A 16,579-nucleotide genomic window follows, 5' to 3' on the forward strand; every position below is an offset into this window, starting at 1 on the left:
CACATCTCCTTTGTAATTAACTGTACTATACAATGTATTTTAGGTAACATTTTTAATATCCCAGACTGTTGCTGTACATGATTTTCAAGAAAAATGCTCAATTTCGAACTAGAAAAATTTACAAGTCAGCAGCTTAATTCAGAATTTTTTTTTAAATTGCACATTATCCACCCTCCATGTATAAGGGAATGTAGGCACATTATAAAGTTCTTTTTAAAAAATCACGTTTAGCATTTCTGTGGTTCTGCATTTCAAAGTTACTACCCAAAGACAATTCTATTTTTAAAAAAGAATGCATTCAAGAAATAATTCCTTGGGTAAAGAAGTTTAAGGAAGAAAACCCAAAACACAAAACTTGAGTCAGTAGAAGTACAGAATCCCCTCCTAAAACACTCAGTTTCTCCACAAGAATCTCAAGCATCTTATCTCTGTAACATTATCATTCTTACTTACGCTCTATTAGAAAGTGAAAGAAATGATACACCTTAGAGACTGTACAAATCATACACTTTCATCTGTCTACAAAATCCAGTGCATGTAGAAATTAGCCACATACACACAAGCCATTACCAGTCAGCATGATACATGGTAATGTGGGCACTCTCTCCTCACTAATATCCTTCTACTTGGTTGTTTTAATTACCTGTAAAAGTGTCAATGTGGTCACCAGCCGCCAAACAAAAACCATTTTAAATGCCCCTTAATCAATACATTTGCTAATCTATGAAAGTCCCTCAACCTCATACCAAATGATAGATTGAGAGGAAGACAGAAGAGGAAAAGAGGCAAAGTGAGTTTTATTCCCACACACAAAAAGATCAAGGGAAAATTCTCACAGTGCTGAGAGAAGATTCACAGCTTGCAATTCAATGTTAAGATTAAATATCTGGATAAAAATGTTTGATGATAGAAAAAACTTAAGGTGATCCCACACCACAGTGGAAACAACACTATGTCATTCCATGTTTGTAGACAGAAAATCACATGTGATGTTTTTATCTGTATAAATACTGTAATGTATTTAATAAAATAATACTTCCACTTGAAAAGTTGGCAAGATTTTCTATTTCCCCACTATTCTCAAAGGGAAAAAAGCATCTATGCCACCCATAATTAAATGTAACTAATTACAATTTGAACACTAAATTATTTACCCAGCATAAACAAGGATTAAGAGGAAATAATGCTTCTATCTACAGCAGGGGTTACAGAAAATAATTTCCAAAATGCATGCTCTCCAAGAGTCCAGAGGCCCCCCCTCAAAAAAACAGGGTACACAACTTAAAATAAGTTTTTTTTTTTTAAGGTTAAATTAAATAAACCGTTCTGCCAATTTTCCAATTATATTCTACGCTTGAAACATAATTGCCTTACATCTGTTTACAAATCTTTGCTCAATATTTAAACAAATTCGTAGTCTCCCGGGCACATAGCTATACATACAGTAACTCATGCACAAAGCACACATTTAAAGACCACGCATTGCAATTATTAGTCTAAACACCAGGTTGAACAACGTGAATGTTTTCGGAGCTAGGTAATACGACCCAATAAAAAGCAAAGATGGCATTTACCACCAAATGTCACTGCCACCGCCAGGAAAGAGTTGCCGGAGCCCTATACATTTTTAATTTCGATGGATCCAGACGCCGTCGTCGGGTGCCGGGCTTCCGCGAGAACAATTGACACCCTAACTGCTTCAAGATTAAGGCAGGCGATGCAAATCCAGAGGAAAAGTTGTCAATTATCAGAGAGCGAGAGCGCGAGAGGCGAAGGCAGATAAAAGCGATGTTATCACACCGCCCAGCTTGTTGCTTTTGTGTGTGTGTGTGTGTGTGGATTTGTTGTCAGCAGAGAGAAAACAGTTTTTAGAAGACACAGGGGGAGAGGGAGGAGACGCTCTCTCCGCCCTCCGTCGGCTCGGGGGCCTGGCTCTCGGGGCTCCGGCGCGGGGAGCCCCGGGAGGCGGCCGGCAGGTCCGTGTTTACGAGCGCCGGAGCTCCGGGGGCGACGGTCCTTTAGCCACACAATCGCATTCAATCAACTGCTTTCGGGCGAAATTGCGGCTGTCATTATGGAATTTAAAAAAAAAAAAAAAAATTCAAAAGGCAGGCGGGCGGCCGATCCGACAAGAGGGGCAAAGGCTGCTGCTGATGGCAGGCGCGGGGAGCACCAGGCAAAGCCTTCCACGTTTAGGAAGGAAGGGAGAGGAGAGGGAGAGGGGGAAAAAAAAAAAAAAAAAAAAAAACGGGGAAGAGGGGAGGGGAAGGGGGGTGTGATTGCAACAGAGGGTGGGCGTTCGAAGTGCGACCCAGAATCCGCAGCTTGGAGACTTCCACATGCAAATTCCACGCCGAGCGCTGCGCTCACAAATGATTTTTAAAGAGCCAAATAAACACTGGATGGGATCCAAGGCGAGGGAGCGACGATCCAAAAGGGGGAGAATCAGCTAGAGGCGAACGGCGGGGAGAGGCGAGGGAGGGGCGAAGTCCCGGCGGCGGGAGGAGAAAGTTGGTCGGCGGCGGAGGTCGGAGACCCCCCCCCCCGGCCTGCCCCCTCCCCACGGCCCGGCTACTCACCAGCGAGAAGAGGTTGGAGTGACAATCCTCCAGGCTCGCCCCGTTCGCCACCCAGTTCGCTGCCGCAGTCATGATCCTCCGCGAGCCCGGCCGCCAGAGCGGGGCATGTCGGAGCGAGGCGTCCGAGGCGAGGCCGGGCCGGGCGGCGGCGCCTCGCCGGGGAGCGCGGAGCGGCCGGGCCGCCGCCGCCGCCGGAGGAGGAGGAGGAGGAGGAGGAGGAGGAGGGCGGGAGGGCCGGCGGGCGGGCGGGAGGCGCCGCGGCGACGCCGCGCCGGGGGCGGCGGGCCCGGGCCGGCGGGGGGGTCCGCGGCGGCCGCGCGGCTCCTTCCTGCTCGGGCGGCGGCGGCGGCGGCGGCTGCGGCGGCGGCGGGGGGCGCTGTCCGCGCGGCCCGGCGCCCTCCCCGCCTCTCAGGGCCGCCGCTGCCTCCCGGGCCGGCGCTACGGGCCGGCCGCCGCCTCCGCCTTCCCTGATCCTCAGCCGCCGCCGCTGCCGCCGCCTTGTTTATCTCCAGCCACCGACTCCCCCTCGGGCCCCGCCGGCGCGTGAGGGGAGGCGAGCCCCGGAGCCGCCGCCGCCGCCGCCTCGGAGCCGCCGCCGCCGCGGAGCGCGAACTCGCGAAGGGGGGGGTGCGGACGAAGCCAGCGGGCGACCCCGGCAGCCGAGCGACGTCCCCTCCTTCCTCTTCCTCCCCCACCCCCCCCTCCTCCCCAGTCAGCCTCGCTTCTCCTCCCTCCCCGGGCTCGCTCGCTCTGACAGCAATGGCGGCCGCCGACCGCGGCTCGGCTCGCCATTGGCTGCCGCTGCGTCACGTGACGGGCGCCGGCCGCGCGGGGGGGCGGGGGGCGGGGGGCGGGGGGCGGGCGGGGGAGGGGCCCGGAGCGGCGGCGGCGGCGGCGGCGGCGGCGGCTCGCGGGAGGCGCTGCTGAGCCGAGAGCAGCCGCGTTCTCCGGCCGGGAAGAGGGAGGGAGCCGGAGAAGGAAAGAAAGAAGTGCAGGCGGCCGGCTCCCCTGGCGGGCGGCGGGCCGCCGACCCGAGGCTGCCGTGGGCGGCCGCGCGCTCTCGCGGGGCGCGGATCCTGGCGCGTTGGGGGCGCGATCGCCGGCCCCGAGCGGACCTGGTGTAGCTGCGGCCCTCGCCGGTGCTGCCGACCGCCCAGGCCAGCCGGTGTGACGAGGGCTCCCGTGGGCCGGGCAGAGGGTCCAAGTGCTTCGGAGTGTCCATCGAAGCCTCTACGCCTTTTGCCGAGGGGGAAGTCAAAGCACAGGGAGCTCAAGTCACTTGCCCGAGGTCTTGGGATTCGAACCCTTGCCACCAGCGTGCAGTGCAGCCAGGCTCGTACTGTACGCCAGGCCCTGTGCGTTCAATACAGACATGCTGGAGCGCGGGGATCCTAGTTCCTGTGTGCATTCATTCATTCATTGCATAAACGTCCCCTGAGCTCTTGCTCCATGCTGGGTCTGTTATAACTGCCGGGCATTGCGCTAACACTGTGTTGGGAGCAGACGCTCCGCAGCGGGCCTCGGTCGGGGGTCGAGGGCCTGGGAGTCCGGAGGAACCCGATGTGCAGAGCCTGCCTCCCAACCTGTAGGCACTTGCTCTCTGAAAAGGTGGAAGCTGTTTCTGGTGGGTTAGACTAAAAGACAAAAAAAAGAGGGAGAGAGAGGAGTGTAATAAAAGGAGAGGAATCCTGGACGTATGAAAATTGAGCTTTGCAGCTACCAAAAATGCGGCTACGGTCAAGCCCCTTGTGAGCATCGGTTATAATGTTTAGTATCACAATCGACACTATGTTGTAACCTGTGGACACTTATAACCAATGTGCATACATTATTTCTCCTAATCCTCCCAAGGACCAGGGGAGGTAGATACTGTTACTAAGACTGTCATGAGGCAAAGCTCAGAGGGGGGCAGGGACAGCTCCAAGGTCTCTCAAACCCAGCGCGGCTGACTCCTGTGTCCCAGCGCGGATTCAGGAGGCTCGTGGAGAGATGCCTTTGGCTGGCTTTGCCATCCCTGGTTGTATTACTTTGACCATCGTGGTTTAACACTCTGATTTCCTAAACCTGTCAAACAGGGACCCTAATTAGCGACCCAGTGACCTCAGACCAATATCATGAATTACTGTTAAGACAGTGTTGACGGAAAAAAACAGCCACAGCACGTAACTACACCCGTGGCGTTACTTAAGTCTGAACAATCCAAGGATGCCATGGTCCGTGGTATACAGATTCCAATATTCACCCCCAGGAGGGATTTATCCTGCGTGCCAGGTCACCAAGTTCTCATTCATTCTTCGGCAAGTTAAGCTTTAACTTAAAAAAAAAAAAAAAATCCCCCAGAGCCTGGGGTAGGCATTTGACACAGTGGTTAAGTTGCTGCTTGGGATGCCTACATCCCATATCAGAGTGCCTGGGTTTAAGTCCTGGCTCCACTTCCTGTTAATGCCTCGGAATTCTGTGCTCCCCTTCACCCTGGCCCCTGGGTACTGCAGGCATTAAGGCAATAAGCCAGTGGGTGTAGGATATGTCTCTGTGTTTCTCTGCCTTTCAAACAAAATGAAAATAAATTTTTAAGAAAATCTCCTGGAGCTGGTGTTGTGGTGTAGCAAATAAAGCCGCCTGCAATGCAGGCATCCCATATTGGTGCTGGTTCATGTTCCGGCTGCTCTGCTTCTGATCCAGTTTCCCAGACCAGCAGAAGATGGCCCAAGTGTTTGGGTCCCTGCCTCCGATATGGGAGACCCAAATGAAATTCATGGAAACTGGAAGATCTGTGTGTGTGTGTGTGTGTGTGTGTCCCTCTCTGTTAACTTTGACTTTCAAATAAATAATCTTAAAAAAAAAAAGAAAATTAAGACAAAAACAAACACAAATATGAACAAAGGATTTGGATAGTTTATAGACTAGAAAACACCAGCTACAAAATACATAGACAATGTTCCAGGCAGGTGTTCAGCCTAGTAAGGAAGACATTGGCTCCCTGTTTGCAGTACCTGGGTTCAGTTCCCGACTCTGGCTCCTGATTCCAGCTAATGTGGAAAACCAGAATTGAGCTCCCAGCTACCAGCTTCGGTGTGACCTGGCCCCAGCTGTTGTAGGCATTTAGGGAGTAAACCAGTGGATGGAAACCCTCTCTCTGCACTTCTCTAATTAATTCATTTTTAAAGAGGAAGATGCCTAGCTTCACTCTTTACTATGACTGTTTACGTCTTGCCCAAAGTTCCCAAGTTGAAACCGTAATCACCCCTCTAATGGTACTTTCTTTGGGAGGTGATTAGCAGGAGGGTGCAGCCCTCAAATAGGATTGGTGCCCCTATAAGAAGAGAACTTGCTTCTCCTCTCTCTGTCTGACACGTGAAGACCTCACCAGTTACTGCAGCTTGATCTTGAACTTCTTGGTCTCTAGAACTGTGTGAAATAAAATTTTGTTAGTAATTGGATTTTTTAAAGATTTATTTATTTACTTGAAAGGCGGAGTTACACAGAGATAGAAGTAGAGAAAGAGAGACGCGTCTTCCATCCACTGGGTCACTCCCCAGATGACTACAATGGCCAGAGCTGTGCCGATCTAGAGCCAGGAGCCAGGAGCTTCTTCTGGGTCTCCCATGCAGGTGGAGGGGCCCAAGGAATTGGGCCATCTTCCACTGCTTTCCCAGCCCATAGCAGAGAGCTGGAAAGGAAGTAGAGCAGCCGGGATACAAACTGGCTCCCACATGGGATACCGGCACTGCAGGTGGCAGCTTTACCTGCTACGCCACTGTGCTGGCCCCTAATAATTGTTTTAAACATTGAATTTTATCTGAAAGGCAGAGACAGGGCAGATAGAAAGTGATTTTCCACCTGCTGGTTCATTCCACAAATGCCCACAACAGCTGGATCTGGTCCCAGCAGAATCCAGGCACCTGGAAGCAATCTGAGTCTCCCAAGTGGGTGGCAGAAACCCAAGTACCTGAGTGATCACCTGTTGCTTCCCAGGGTGCACATTAGCAGGAAGCTGGAATCAGAAGCAGAGCCAGACTCAAACCCAGGTATTCAACCCAATATGGGTTGCAGGCATCCCAAGCGGCATCTTAATGGCTGCACCAGATGCTCGCCCCCTAAACTTCTGTTGTTTAAGCTGCCCAGTTTATGATAATTTGTTAAAGCAGCTCAACGACACTCATAAGAAAAACAGAAATTAAAGCCATAATAAGTATTGGCAATATTTTAAAAACTTAGACCAAATGTGGAGGAAGCAGAACTCATACACAATAAGTAGAAATATAAATTACACCAGTTTCAGGCATCTGTTCAATGAAGATCAAAATTTGTAATGTACATATCCTTTGACCCAGAAATCTACATCTTTTTTAAAAAAAAAAAAGATTTATTTATTTTATTTGAAAGGCAAAGTCACACAGAGAGCGAGGGAGAGACAAAGAGAGATCCGCTGGTTCACGCACCAGATGGCTACAATGACTAAGGCTGGGCCAGGCTGAAGCCAGAAGCCAGTAGCTTCATCTGGGTCTCCCATATAGGTGGTAGGGTCCTGAGCACTTGGGTCATCCTCCACTGCTTTCCCAGACACATTGGCAGGCATCTGGATCAGAAGTGGAGGAGCCGGGACTTGAACCAGCGCCCATGTGGGATGCAGCATCACAGGTGGCAGCTTAACGCTGTATACTACCACACAGGCCACAGCAATAGACTTCCTTTTTTTTTCTTTTTTTTTTTTTTTTTGACAGGCAGAGTGGACAGTGAGAGACAGAGAGAGACAGAGAGAAAGGTCCTCCTTTTCCGTTGGTTCACCCCCCAATGGCTACTGTGGCCAGCACACTGCACCGATCCGAAGCCAGGAGCCAGGTGCCTCTCCTGGTCTCCCACGCGCATGCAGGACTCAAGAACTTGGGCCATCCTCCACTGCCTTCCTGGGCCACAGCAGAGAGCTAGACTGGAAGAGGAGCAACCGGGACAGAATCCAGTGCCCCAGCTGGGACTAGAACCCGGGGTGCCAGCGCTGCAGGCAGAGGATTAGCCTAGTGAGCTGCAAAGCCAGCCAGCAATAGACTTCTAATAGTCTTTTCCACATAGATACCTGTACAGATTTATTAGGACATATAACTACAGTACTGTTTATAAGGCAAGAACTGGAGACAACCTACATGGCCATCATTTGGGGAATAATTAATATAATTTAATTACTTGCAACTATTAAAAGTAATGAATTGACCCTATGTATATTAATACAGAATAATTTCAGGAATAGATTATTGATTGGGATATGTTAGGAAGGTTTACTACCAATAATATTAGTTGCCTCCAGGGAGGGAAACTGGTAGTCTGAGAATCAGGATAGAAAGAGCAAAGATTTTTCAGTATACTGTTTGTATTTTCTTTTTTTCCTTTTCTTTTTAAAGATTGGTTTTATATATTTGAAAGACAGAGTTACAGAGAGAGGTAGAGACTGAGAGAGAAAGAGAGGTCTTCCTTCTGCTAGCTCACTCCCTAAATGGCCATAACAGCTGGAGCTGAGCTGATCCTAAGCCAGGAGCCAGGAGCTTCTTCTGGGTCTCCCATGCAGGTGCAAGGGCCCAAGGACTCGGGCCATCCTCTGCTGCTTTCCCAGGCACATTAACAGGGAGCTGGATGGGAAGTGAAGCAGCCAGGACTCAAACCAGCGCCCATATGGGATGCAGGCGCTACAGAACAGGTCTTTAACCTGCTGTGCCATAGCACCGCTCCTTTATTTTTTTTTAACTGAACATGTATATTCAATGCAATAAGTTATAGACAATAAAATAACAAAAATTTAAAGTAAAAATAACTGGTAATAGTATTCAGTCAAATGGCACCATAAAATAATTAAAATATACATATATATAACATTGGGGCTGTTGAAGTAGTGGGTTGAGCTGCTGTCTGCGGTGCCAGCATCCCATATGGGCACCAGGTTGAGTCCTGGCTGCTCCACTTTCAATCCAGCTCTCTGCTAGTGGTCTGGGAAAGCAACAAAAGATGGCCCAAGTGTTTGGGCCCTTGCACCCACATGGGAGACCTGGAAGAAGCTTCTGGTTCCTGGCTTCAGCCTGGCCCATCCCTGGGTCCTTGTGGCCATTTGGGGAATAATCCAGCGGATGGGAGATTTCTCTGTGTGTCTCTCCCTCTCTCTGCGTAAGTCTGCCTTTCAAATAAATTAATAAATCTTAGAGAGAGAGAGAGAGAGAGAGAGAGAGAGAAAGCCTAATCAAAAGTTCTTTGGCTGTCAAAGCCAAGGTTCCAGAGTGGAATTAAAAAGACTAAAAGCGGGATTTTCGATTATTCTGGCAACCTGAGTATGGAATGAGAACCAGGGGAACTGGGTTCTGGTCCCAGATGCACTGCTGAGCAGGCAGTGTTTTGGACAAGCTACTCAACCTCTCTGGGCCTCAGTGTCTACATGTGTACAAAAAGCAGCCCAGGTGAGTCTTCAGAACATTTCTAGCAAAGAAACTCTTGGCCCATCTACATAGCTGAGATTACCGATAGAGATCCAGAGTTCCTGTCTCTATGGGGAAAGCAAGGGCAGTTGATGAAAAACCTCAGGAGATAAAAATCAAAAGAAAACAAAACAGAAACCATCAACCGACTAACAGGAACCAGCTAGGACGTAGGCACCAGGTCTTCAGAGGCCAGTTCCCTACACGGGGGCAATCCCCAGCATCCTCCGGGCTTAGCATCCCCATTGATGACTACACCTGCTGCCCAGGCAGCAAGCAAAAGTGCACCCTGCACAGGTTTCAGGTCTTATTCTGAGAACAACAGGTTAGTTCCTTTTCATGGTTACCAAATGTGTTGCCAGAGAGAAAAAATGGAAGCAAAAATATGACCAAAGGAGGAACCGTCTATTAGAAAGACCACAGGGAGCTGCCACCAGGGCAGAGTAGGACTGTTTTGTAGGAGTTAAGACTATGGCTTCAAAGGAAGACACACCTGGGTTCCAATCCCTGCTCTGTCATGCTCTGGCTGTGCAGCCTTGAGCAGCTCATTTAACCCCTCTGACCCCCATTTCTTCCTGTGCATTGACCTCCCAGAGTGATAACTCAAGACAAGTTCTTAGCGCAGTGCCTGGCTCCAAAGGCAGTGATCAATAAATTACTACAATCACAGCTACTTGCCCATCCTTGGACAAGGGGAAGCATCACCCAGTCACATCAGATGGGAGGTTTTTTTTTCCTTTGACCTAAACTGTATTGGACTTATTTTCTTGCAAATAATAAAAGTATAACATACCATCCCCAGCAAGCCGAAACAATACAGAAGTATACCAAGTAAAAGGTGAAAATCTCTACCCCACTGAGATAAACAAAGTTAGTACACTGCTGTGTGTCATTACTCTCTTTCCCCCATATTCCTACCAACCAACATGACTTAATGACACACTTCTAAGGGAATTTGTTTACTTTGTGTAAAAATGGCATCATGCCCATATATTACTTTGCAATCTGCTTTTTTCACTTAACTATTTATCACAAATATACCTCTAGGCCTATATATCTGCATCTAACTCATTCTTTTATTAGTTGTGTAATGTTTCATAGAACACCTGTGCCATAATTTATCCAATTATTCCCCTATTCCTGAACATTCAGGTGGTTTCCAGTTGTTTTCCCTACTCTAAATAAAGGTGCAGTAAATATCCTTATCCATATATTCTTATGGACTGACATTTTTATTCCTGTAGAATAAAGTCCCCAAAATAGGATTTCTTTTTTATTGTTAATAAATGTATATTTTTATTGTGAATAAATACAGCCAGAAGACATTCCCCATAGGTTGTGGCAATCCACAATCCCTTGAGAATATGGTGAGAGTAGGTACTTTCTCACAATCTCGCCAGCATTTAGATGTTGCCGATCTTTTAAAAAAAATTTCTTTTGCCAGCCTGCTGGGTGAAAAATGGCATGATTGTTATTTGAACTTGCTCTCCCTGAACTCTAGAGAGGCACACTCCTCTTGGGCATCTTGATCATGTGCACTTGTTTGCAAGTTGTTTGCTGTTCAATTCAGCAGCTTGGAACAAAAAAGAAGCAAACGCAGTTCCAATGAGACTAATAAGGAGCTTGGCACAATGACAAACACTGGTCTTCAGGCAGTCTCAGCTGGCATGGGCTAGGTAATTCATTCCATAATTCCATAAAGATCTTCTGGACCCTTCCATGCAACAGGCCTATACTTTTCATTCCTTTGCTTTCATAATTCAATTTTTAAGTTGATGTTTTAAGTTTCCTTTGAGACAATGGTCTTATACCAATCAAGCTACACTGCCTTGGGCAATAACAGCTTTGCTCATAACCACTAAGGATTTCCTAATTGTTCCAGCCTTTCCCCTAAGACAGTAAGAAAATGAAGCAAAAACATCAGCAGTTTGTGGATGGTTTGGAACAGCAGTACCTGTGCGTCGCTGGTGGAGGTGCAGACAAGGGCAAGACTTTCAGAGCTGAGCAAGACCTGGTTCACATCTCAGCTCTGCCCTTCACTCCCGTGAGCTCCTTGGGCTGAGGTTTAATGTCTCTGTACCTCAATTTTCTTGTCTCTAAAGCAAAGTCATACTCATTATCCACCTCCTACAGTCATGGTGAGCCTCCAGTGAGTCATTGCAGACAAAGCTCTCAGCACCTGCTCAACACACAGTAGGTTCTGTTGAGTTTATCAATGTCAGCTATCCGAGAAGGAGCTGAGACTCCTATTTATAAAGCTTGGGAAGATGGGGCCAGCACTGTGGCACAGCAGGGTAAGCCACCACCTGTGAGGCTGGCATTCTTTGTGAGGCTTGGAGTGCCAGCGGGTCTGCTTCCAATCTAGCTTCCTGCTAATGTGCCTGGGAAAGCAATGGATGATGGCTCAAGAGCCTGAGCCCCTGCTACCCACGTGGGAGACCCAGATGGAGTTCTCGGCTCCTGGCTTTGGTCTGGCCCAGCCCTGGCTATTGGGAAGTGAACCAGTGGATGGAAGATCTCTGTCTCTCCTTCTCTCTCTGTAACTCTGCCTTTCAAATAATTGAATAAATCTTTAAGAAAAAAAAAATGAGAGGAGACTAAATTCCAAGAAACAACACTAAAAAAATAGCAGTTTCACTTGTTAAAATTCCAATGAGCTTGAGTCAACTGGATTTAGTGGTATTTTACTATATCTTTTTTTTTTTTTTTTTTTTTTTTTTTTTTTTTTTTTTTTGACAGGCAGAGTGGACAGTGAGAGAGAGAGACAGAGAGAAAGGTCTTCCTTTGCCGTTGGTTCACCCTCCAATGGCCGCCGCGGCCGGCGCGCTGCGGCCGGCACACCGCGCTGATCCGATGGCAGGAGCCAGGAGCCAGGTGCTTTTCCTGGTCTCCCATGGGGTGCAGGGCCCAAGCACCTGGGCCATCCTCCACTGCACTCCCTGGCCACAGCAGAGAGCTGGCCTGGAAGAGGGGCAACCGGGTATATCTTTTTTTAAGATTTATTTATTTATTTGAAAGGCAGAGTTAGAGAGAGGCAGAGGCAGAGAGAGAGAGAGAAGTCTTCCATCTGCTGGTTCACTCCCCAGATGACTGCAATGGCTGGAGCCGCGCCAATCCAAAGCTGGGAGCCAAGAGCTTCTTCTGGGTCTCCCACGCGGGTGCCAGGGCCCAAGGACTTGGGTCATCTTCTGCTCTCCCAGGCCATAGCAGAGAACTGGATCAGAAATGGAGCAGCTGGGACTCGAACCAGCACCCATATGGCATGCTGGCACTGCAGGCAGTGGCTTTACTAGTTCTGGCCCCACCATACCTTTTGTACACATAAAAGGAATGCTTTGGGGGGCAGCATTGTGGAACCAGACCAAGGCCTGGCAGTCAATGCCTGTGCTCCAAAGTTCTGTTAATGTACTTGGGAGGTAGGACACCATGGCCCAAGTAACTTGGGTTCCTGCCACTCACACGGGAGACCCACTGGCTCTGGCTGTTGTGGGAATTTGGAGAACGAACCAATAGATGAAAGATCTTACTGCCTTTCAAACAAATACATCTTTAAAAAGAAGAAGGACTCTTGCACTTCAATTGATATTGATTTTAGGAGCCCACAATGAACTGCTTTCCAAGAGCCAACAACAAGGAGTAAGGTTGTGTGCAAACATGTCATCTGATATTTTTCTTTGACTACACTGCTTCTTGACTGAAGAAATGTGCTTATCTTCATAATTTTTTCAGCCTCTGCTAAGTTTCCAGTTTCTGTTGCAGGCTTCAGCCGCAGCAGGTGGTGAAATGTGTCTCCTAAAGCTAAATTATTTCCTCTGGATAGACACACGTGTGAACACACGTGCACACACACACACACACACTCACACTCCAGAAACCTGAACGATTTCTATGTGCAATAGCCAACTTGGGTTTTAGAGCGAACAAGATCATTTTTAAGAGATGAGTGTGCTCACGAGGTAGATTTTATAACTCTTCCTCTCCAGGGGCATGTAAGTGTGAATTCAAGGCTCATGAAAAAAAGGACCTGGCCGGGTAGCCCCAAGCCAGGCCAAGCTTTTGGAAGGGGATGACAACCTCTCTGGCAGCTCTGCCACATGCCTCGCCCTTTCTGCTTTCCGTGTTCCAGGCCAGGGCCAAGCGTCCAGGCTCCTGGAAGGTTTTTGTAAGGAAGACAAATGTCTTTTCATTGGTGGCCTAACTTAGGGAATTCAGCAAGGCTAGGACAGGTGAGAAGGTAATTGATCTTGCACCCGACCTGGGTGAGACAGCTCTTCGAGAACTGACATTGAGCTCCTGGCAGGTGACACAGGCCACCACCCTCCAGGGATAGTACCCAGTCTCTCCAAACTGTCTGGCACTTGAAGCCTTAGGCCTGGGAAGACATTGCCTGTTCCCAGGCACAGGTGTGTTGCCTCCCTGCTGGCTGGGTTCCTGTCCCAGGCCTGAACTTGCTTTCTGCTATAGGCCATTTTATTTAAAAGCAACTCTTACAGGGACAAGAATTTGCCTGAGTGATGGATTCCCTGGGTTCACTCACTCACCTGGGTTCTTAGTTCTCAGCCAAGGTGAGACGCGCAACTCATTTCTCCTCCCTGTGTGTCAGTGTTTCCTTTGTAAAAGGGTCTACCCTGATGGCTCAAGTAACTGACTCCCTGCCACCCGCGTGGGAGCCCTGGATTGAGTTCCTGGCTACCAGCTTCAGTCTGGGTCCAGCAGGGCAGTTCTGAGCATTTGAGGACTAAGCCAGCAGATGGGTGCTTGCTCGCTCTTTCTCTCTCTCTTTCTCTCTAAGATAAATAAATAAATCTAGAAAAAGAAAGAACTGCCCATCTCTTAGGACGCTGGTGAGTTATAATCAATTGGTTTTTAAATTGAGTACACAATTTCTCAATTTTTCAAATGCGCTGACTGCCATCGTCTGCCTGGATGAAAATGGAGTGTGTGCACAGAGTTACTCTGTTGCTGCTGTCGGTACAGATCGCTTCCCCAAGGAAATAAATTACATTTCATTCTCTATATATTGTTTACTTTATAGTCTCTTGATCTTACTTTGCTGACTTCTTGTTGTGGATTTTTCGGTAGCTTGCTTCCCACTTAATCGCAACGGCTTCTGTAAATGTTAGCGAGCTGTGTTATGGGGATTTGCTGCTGCATTTCACAATGGTTCCAGAACATAGAAGCCCCTTCTTTATTCTGCAAAAAAAAAATATGACTTGGTAAATAGTCCCCTCGCTTAAAAAAAGACCCTTAAAATGATTTTCCAACGAGCAGACTTTATTTCATGTTAACCGTGCAATAACTCAAAGCACATCGAGTATTGCTCTCTTTGTGGTTTTATGAGGAGGTCACTGTTTGGACAGCATGTGCATCCCAGACCGCCCTTCTCATTGCGCTCTAATCAGTCACTTCTCCTAATTCCAGCGGAAGAAAGACGTTCTGCACCCATCTCCTGGCAGAGCCTGCCAGCCAACCCAACCCACAGCTACTCCTCTCCTTACCTTGCCATCTGTTCAGGAAGGGGCTGCTTTCTGAGGGTGCTGACAGGGCTCATTGTATGCCAGGCATCTCATCTTCACAAGTGGCTCGTGAGGTCGGACCTATCCCAGCCCCCATTACATAGAAGAGACAGCTGAAGCTCAGAGAGGGGAAGTGAGATGCCTGAGGTCACACAGCTTGGAGGTGCAAGTCAGCATTCGAATTTTGGCTGCTACTGCCTCCTGTGCTAAAATGAGGTTACAGGGCTTCCTCCTACTTCAGATACCTCTGAACTCTTATTCCCCAAGTTTCCTGTATTCTTTATCAGGTAAGTGTACTTCCTTCAAATGTCATTTGGTGATCTGGTGCAATACAGCTCTGACACTCACCAGTCATCTGCTCTTTGCTAAGTGGCATCACCTCTCTGAGCCTCAGTCTTCTCATCCATAATGTGGGCATACTCATGCTGACCTCACAGGGAAGTCAGTAATAAAAAACAAGCACGGGTCTATTTATTAAGCTCTTCCCATTGTACCAGGCACTGGGCCAGGTCCTTTGCACCATGATCTTCTTGAGTCCTCTGAACACTCTCCCATTTTGCAGAAGGGCCAAGGAAAGGAGGACACGGAATATGCAACATGCAACATGTACCACCAGCAGCCCTTTCTCGTCCTCCCTCCTTCCACTCCAGCCCTGCCTCGGGCTCTTTTCCCTGTTGGCAGCCAGAGGAATCCTGCTGAGTCCAGGACTCCCATCTCACCCAAAGCAAAAGGCAAACACCTTGCCATTGCCTGCAGGGCCGCAGGGACACAGACTTGCTGCCCTGACCCTTACAGCTCCTTTCTTGTCAGCTGTCCGTGGTTCCTGTCTTTTCTCACAGCAGCCTCAGGGCCTGATGCCTGCAGAGCTCCCCTGCCCCCTCGGGAATCCACCTGCTCCCCTCCTGATTTCTGGTGGGTCAGATGTCCCCATAGTATGCCCTTTAGCGTCTCAAGTCATCTGACATAGTACAATCGGTCCTCAAAAATCACAGAAAATGTGTATTATGAGAAAACGGTGCATGGATTTCAAGATTTTTTGCACCAACATAAACCTAATTTTTACTTCCATTTTTTCCCATGATTTAAAAAAAACACATTGTCTACTTTGTGAGGTTTTAACATTTATTTATTTATTTATTTTCATTTGATTTGTAAGCCAGACAGGGAGAGACAGAACTCCCATCTAGCTAGCTGGCTCACTCCCCAAATGCCTGCAAAAACCTGGATCCAGAAATGCAATCCAGGTCTCCGGCAGGGGTGGCAGGGAACCAAGGACTTGAGCCATCATCTGCTGTCTCCCAGCGTGCATGTCAGCAGGAAGCTGGAATCAGAAGCAAGCTGGGACTTGAACCCAGGCACTCTGATACATTAGGCAGAAATCCCAAGTGGCTTCTTAAACACTGCACCAAATGACTACCCCTATTTTTTTTTGAAGTGCACTTGTCTATGTGTTTGTTTTGTTTAGCTTTGTCGGTTTCCCTCTCTGCCAGTTAGAATGGAAGTCCCATGAGGGCAGAATTTGTTTGGGTTTTCCTATTTGTTCACTGCAGTATTCCCAGTGCCTAGGACGTTGTTGGTGTTGAACAAATATTTGCTGAAGGAAGGAATACAAAATAATACCAAGCAGTAAGCTGCTGGCCAAACTCTGGCTCAAAGCAAGTCTCAGTAAACATTAGCTGTTATGATCAGTGTGTCTGAGCTCCTTGGGCCACAGGCAGCTCTTCTCCTTGGCAGGAGACTGAGAGCCCTGTCAGTTCCACACTCTACTCCACCTCTGTGCAGAAGAATCGGTCCCACGGGAACTGCAAGGCCAGTGCTCCGAGCAGTAGTCAAGAGGGCACAGCAGCACTTCCCTGCCTGTCTTGGTGCCAGGCCTCTGGAGGACTCTCACTGCATCTCCAGCAGCACGAGGGCGCGGTTGCCTCCCAGAGCCAGAACTGAGAGCAACCCAGAACCTGAGCCTTGCCCTGCCCCCGCCCCAGGCCCTGTCCACAGCAATCTGGCCGGCACCGGTGATTACATTTTGTAT

The 16,579-nt window shown here is 48.6% G+C and overlaps 1 protein-coding gene across 4 annotated transcripts in view; it reads right to left on the reverse strand.

Annotated features, from left to right (window-relative positions):
* The window catches only part of MED13L (mediator complex subunit 13L), a 318,626-nt gene extending 315,837 nt beyond the window's left edge, over window positions 1-2,789 (reverse strand). For 3 of the 4 annotated variants that reach the window (XR_007911907.3, XM_051826600.3, XM_051826599.3), the window contains exon 1: window positions 2,580-2,789. Coding sequence is in view for 2 of the 4 variants with exons in the window: in XM_051826600.3 (XP_051682560.2) it covers window positions 2,580-2,651 (72 nt within the window). In the remaining 2 variants the exon portion in view is untranslated. The remainder of the gene's footprint in view (window positions 1-2,579) is intronic. The other variant, XM_089323238.1, reaches the window with a different exon arrangement.
* Between the last annotated feature and the right edge of the window lie 13,790 nt (window positions 2,790-16,579).

This window comes from Oryctolagus cuniculus, chromosome 21 (genome assembly GCF_051225735.1).
Source record: "Oryctolagus cuniculus isolate XC-2025 breed Fujian yellow rabbit chromosome 21, ASM5122573v1, whole genome shotgun sequence".
NCBI lineage: Eukaryota > Metazoa > Chordata > Mammalia > Lagomorpha > Leporidae > Oryctolagus > Oryctolagus cuniculus.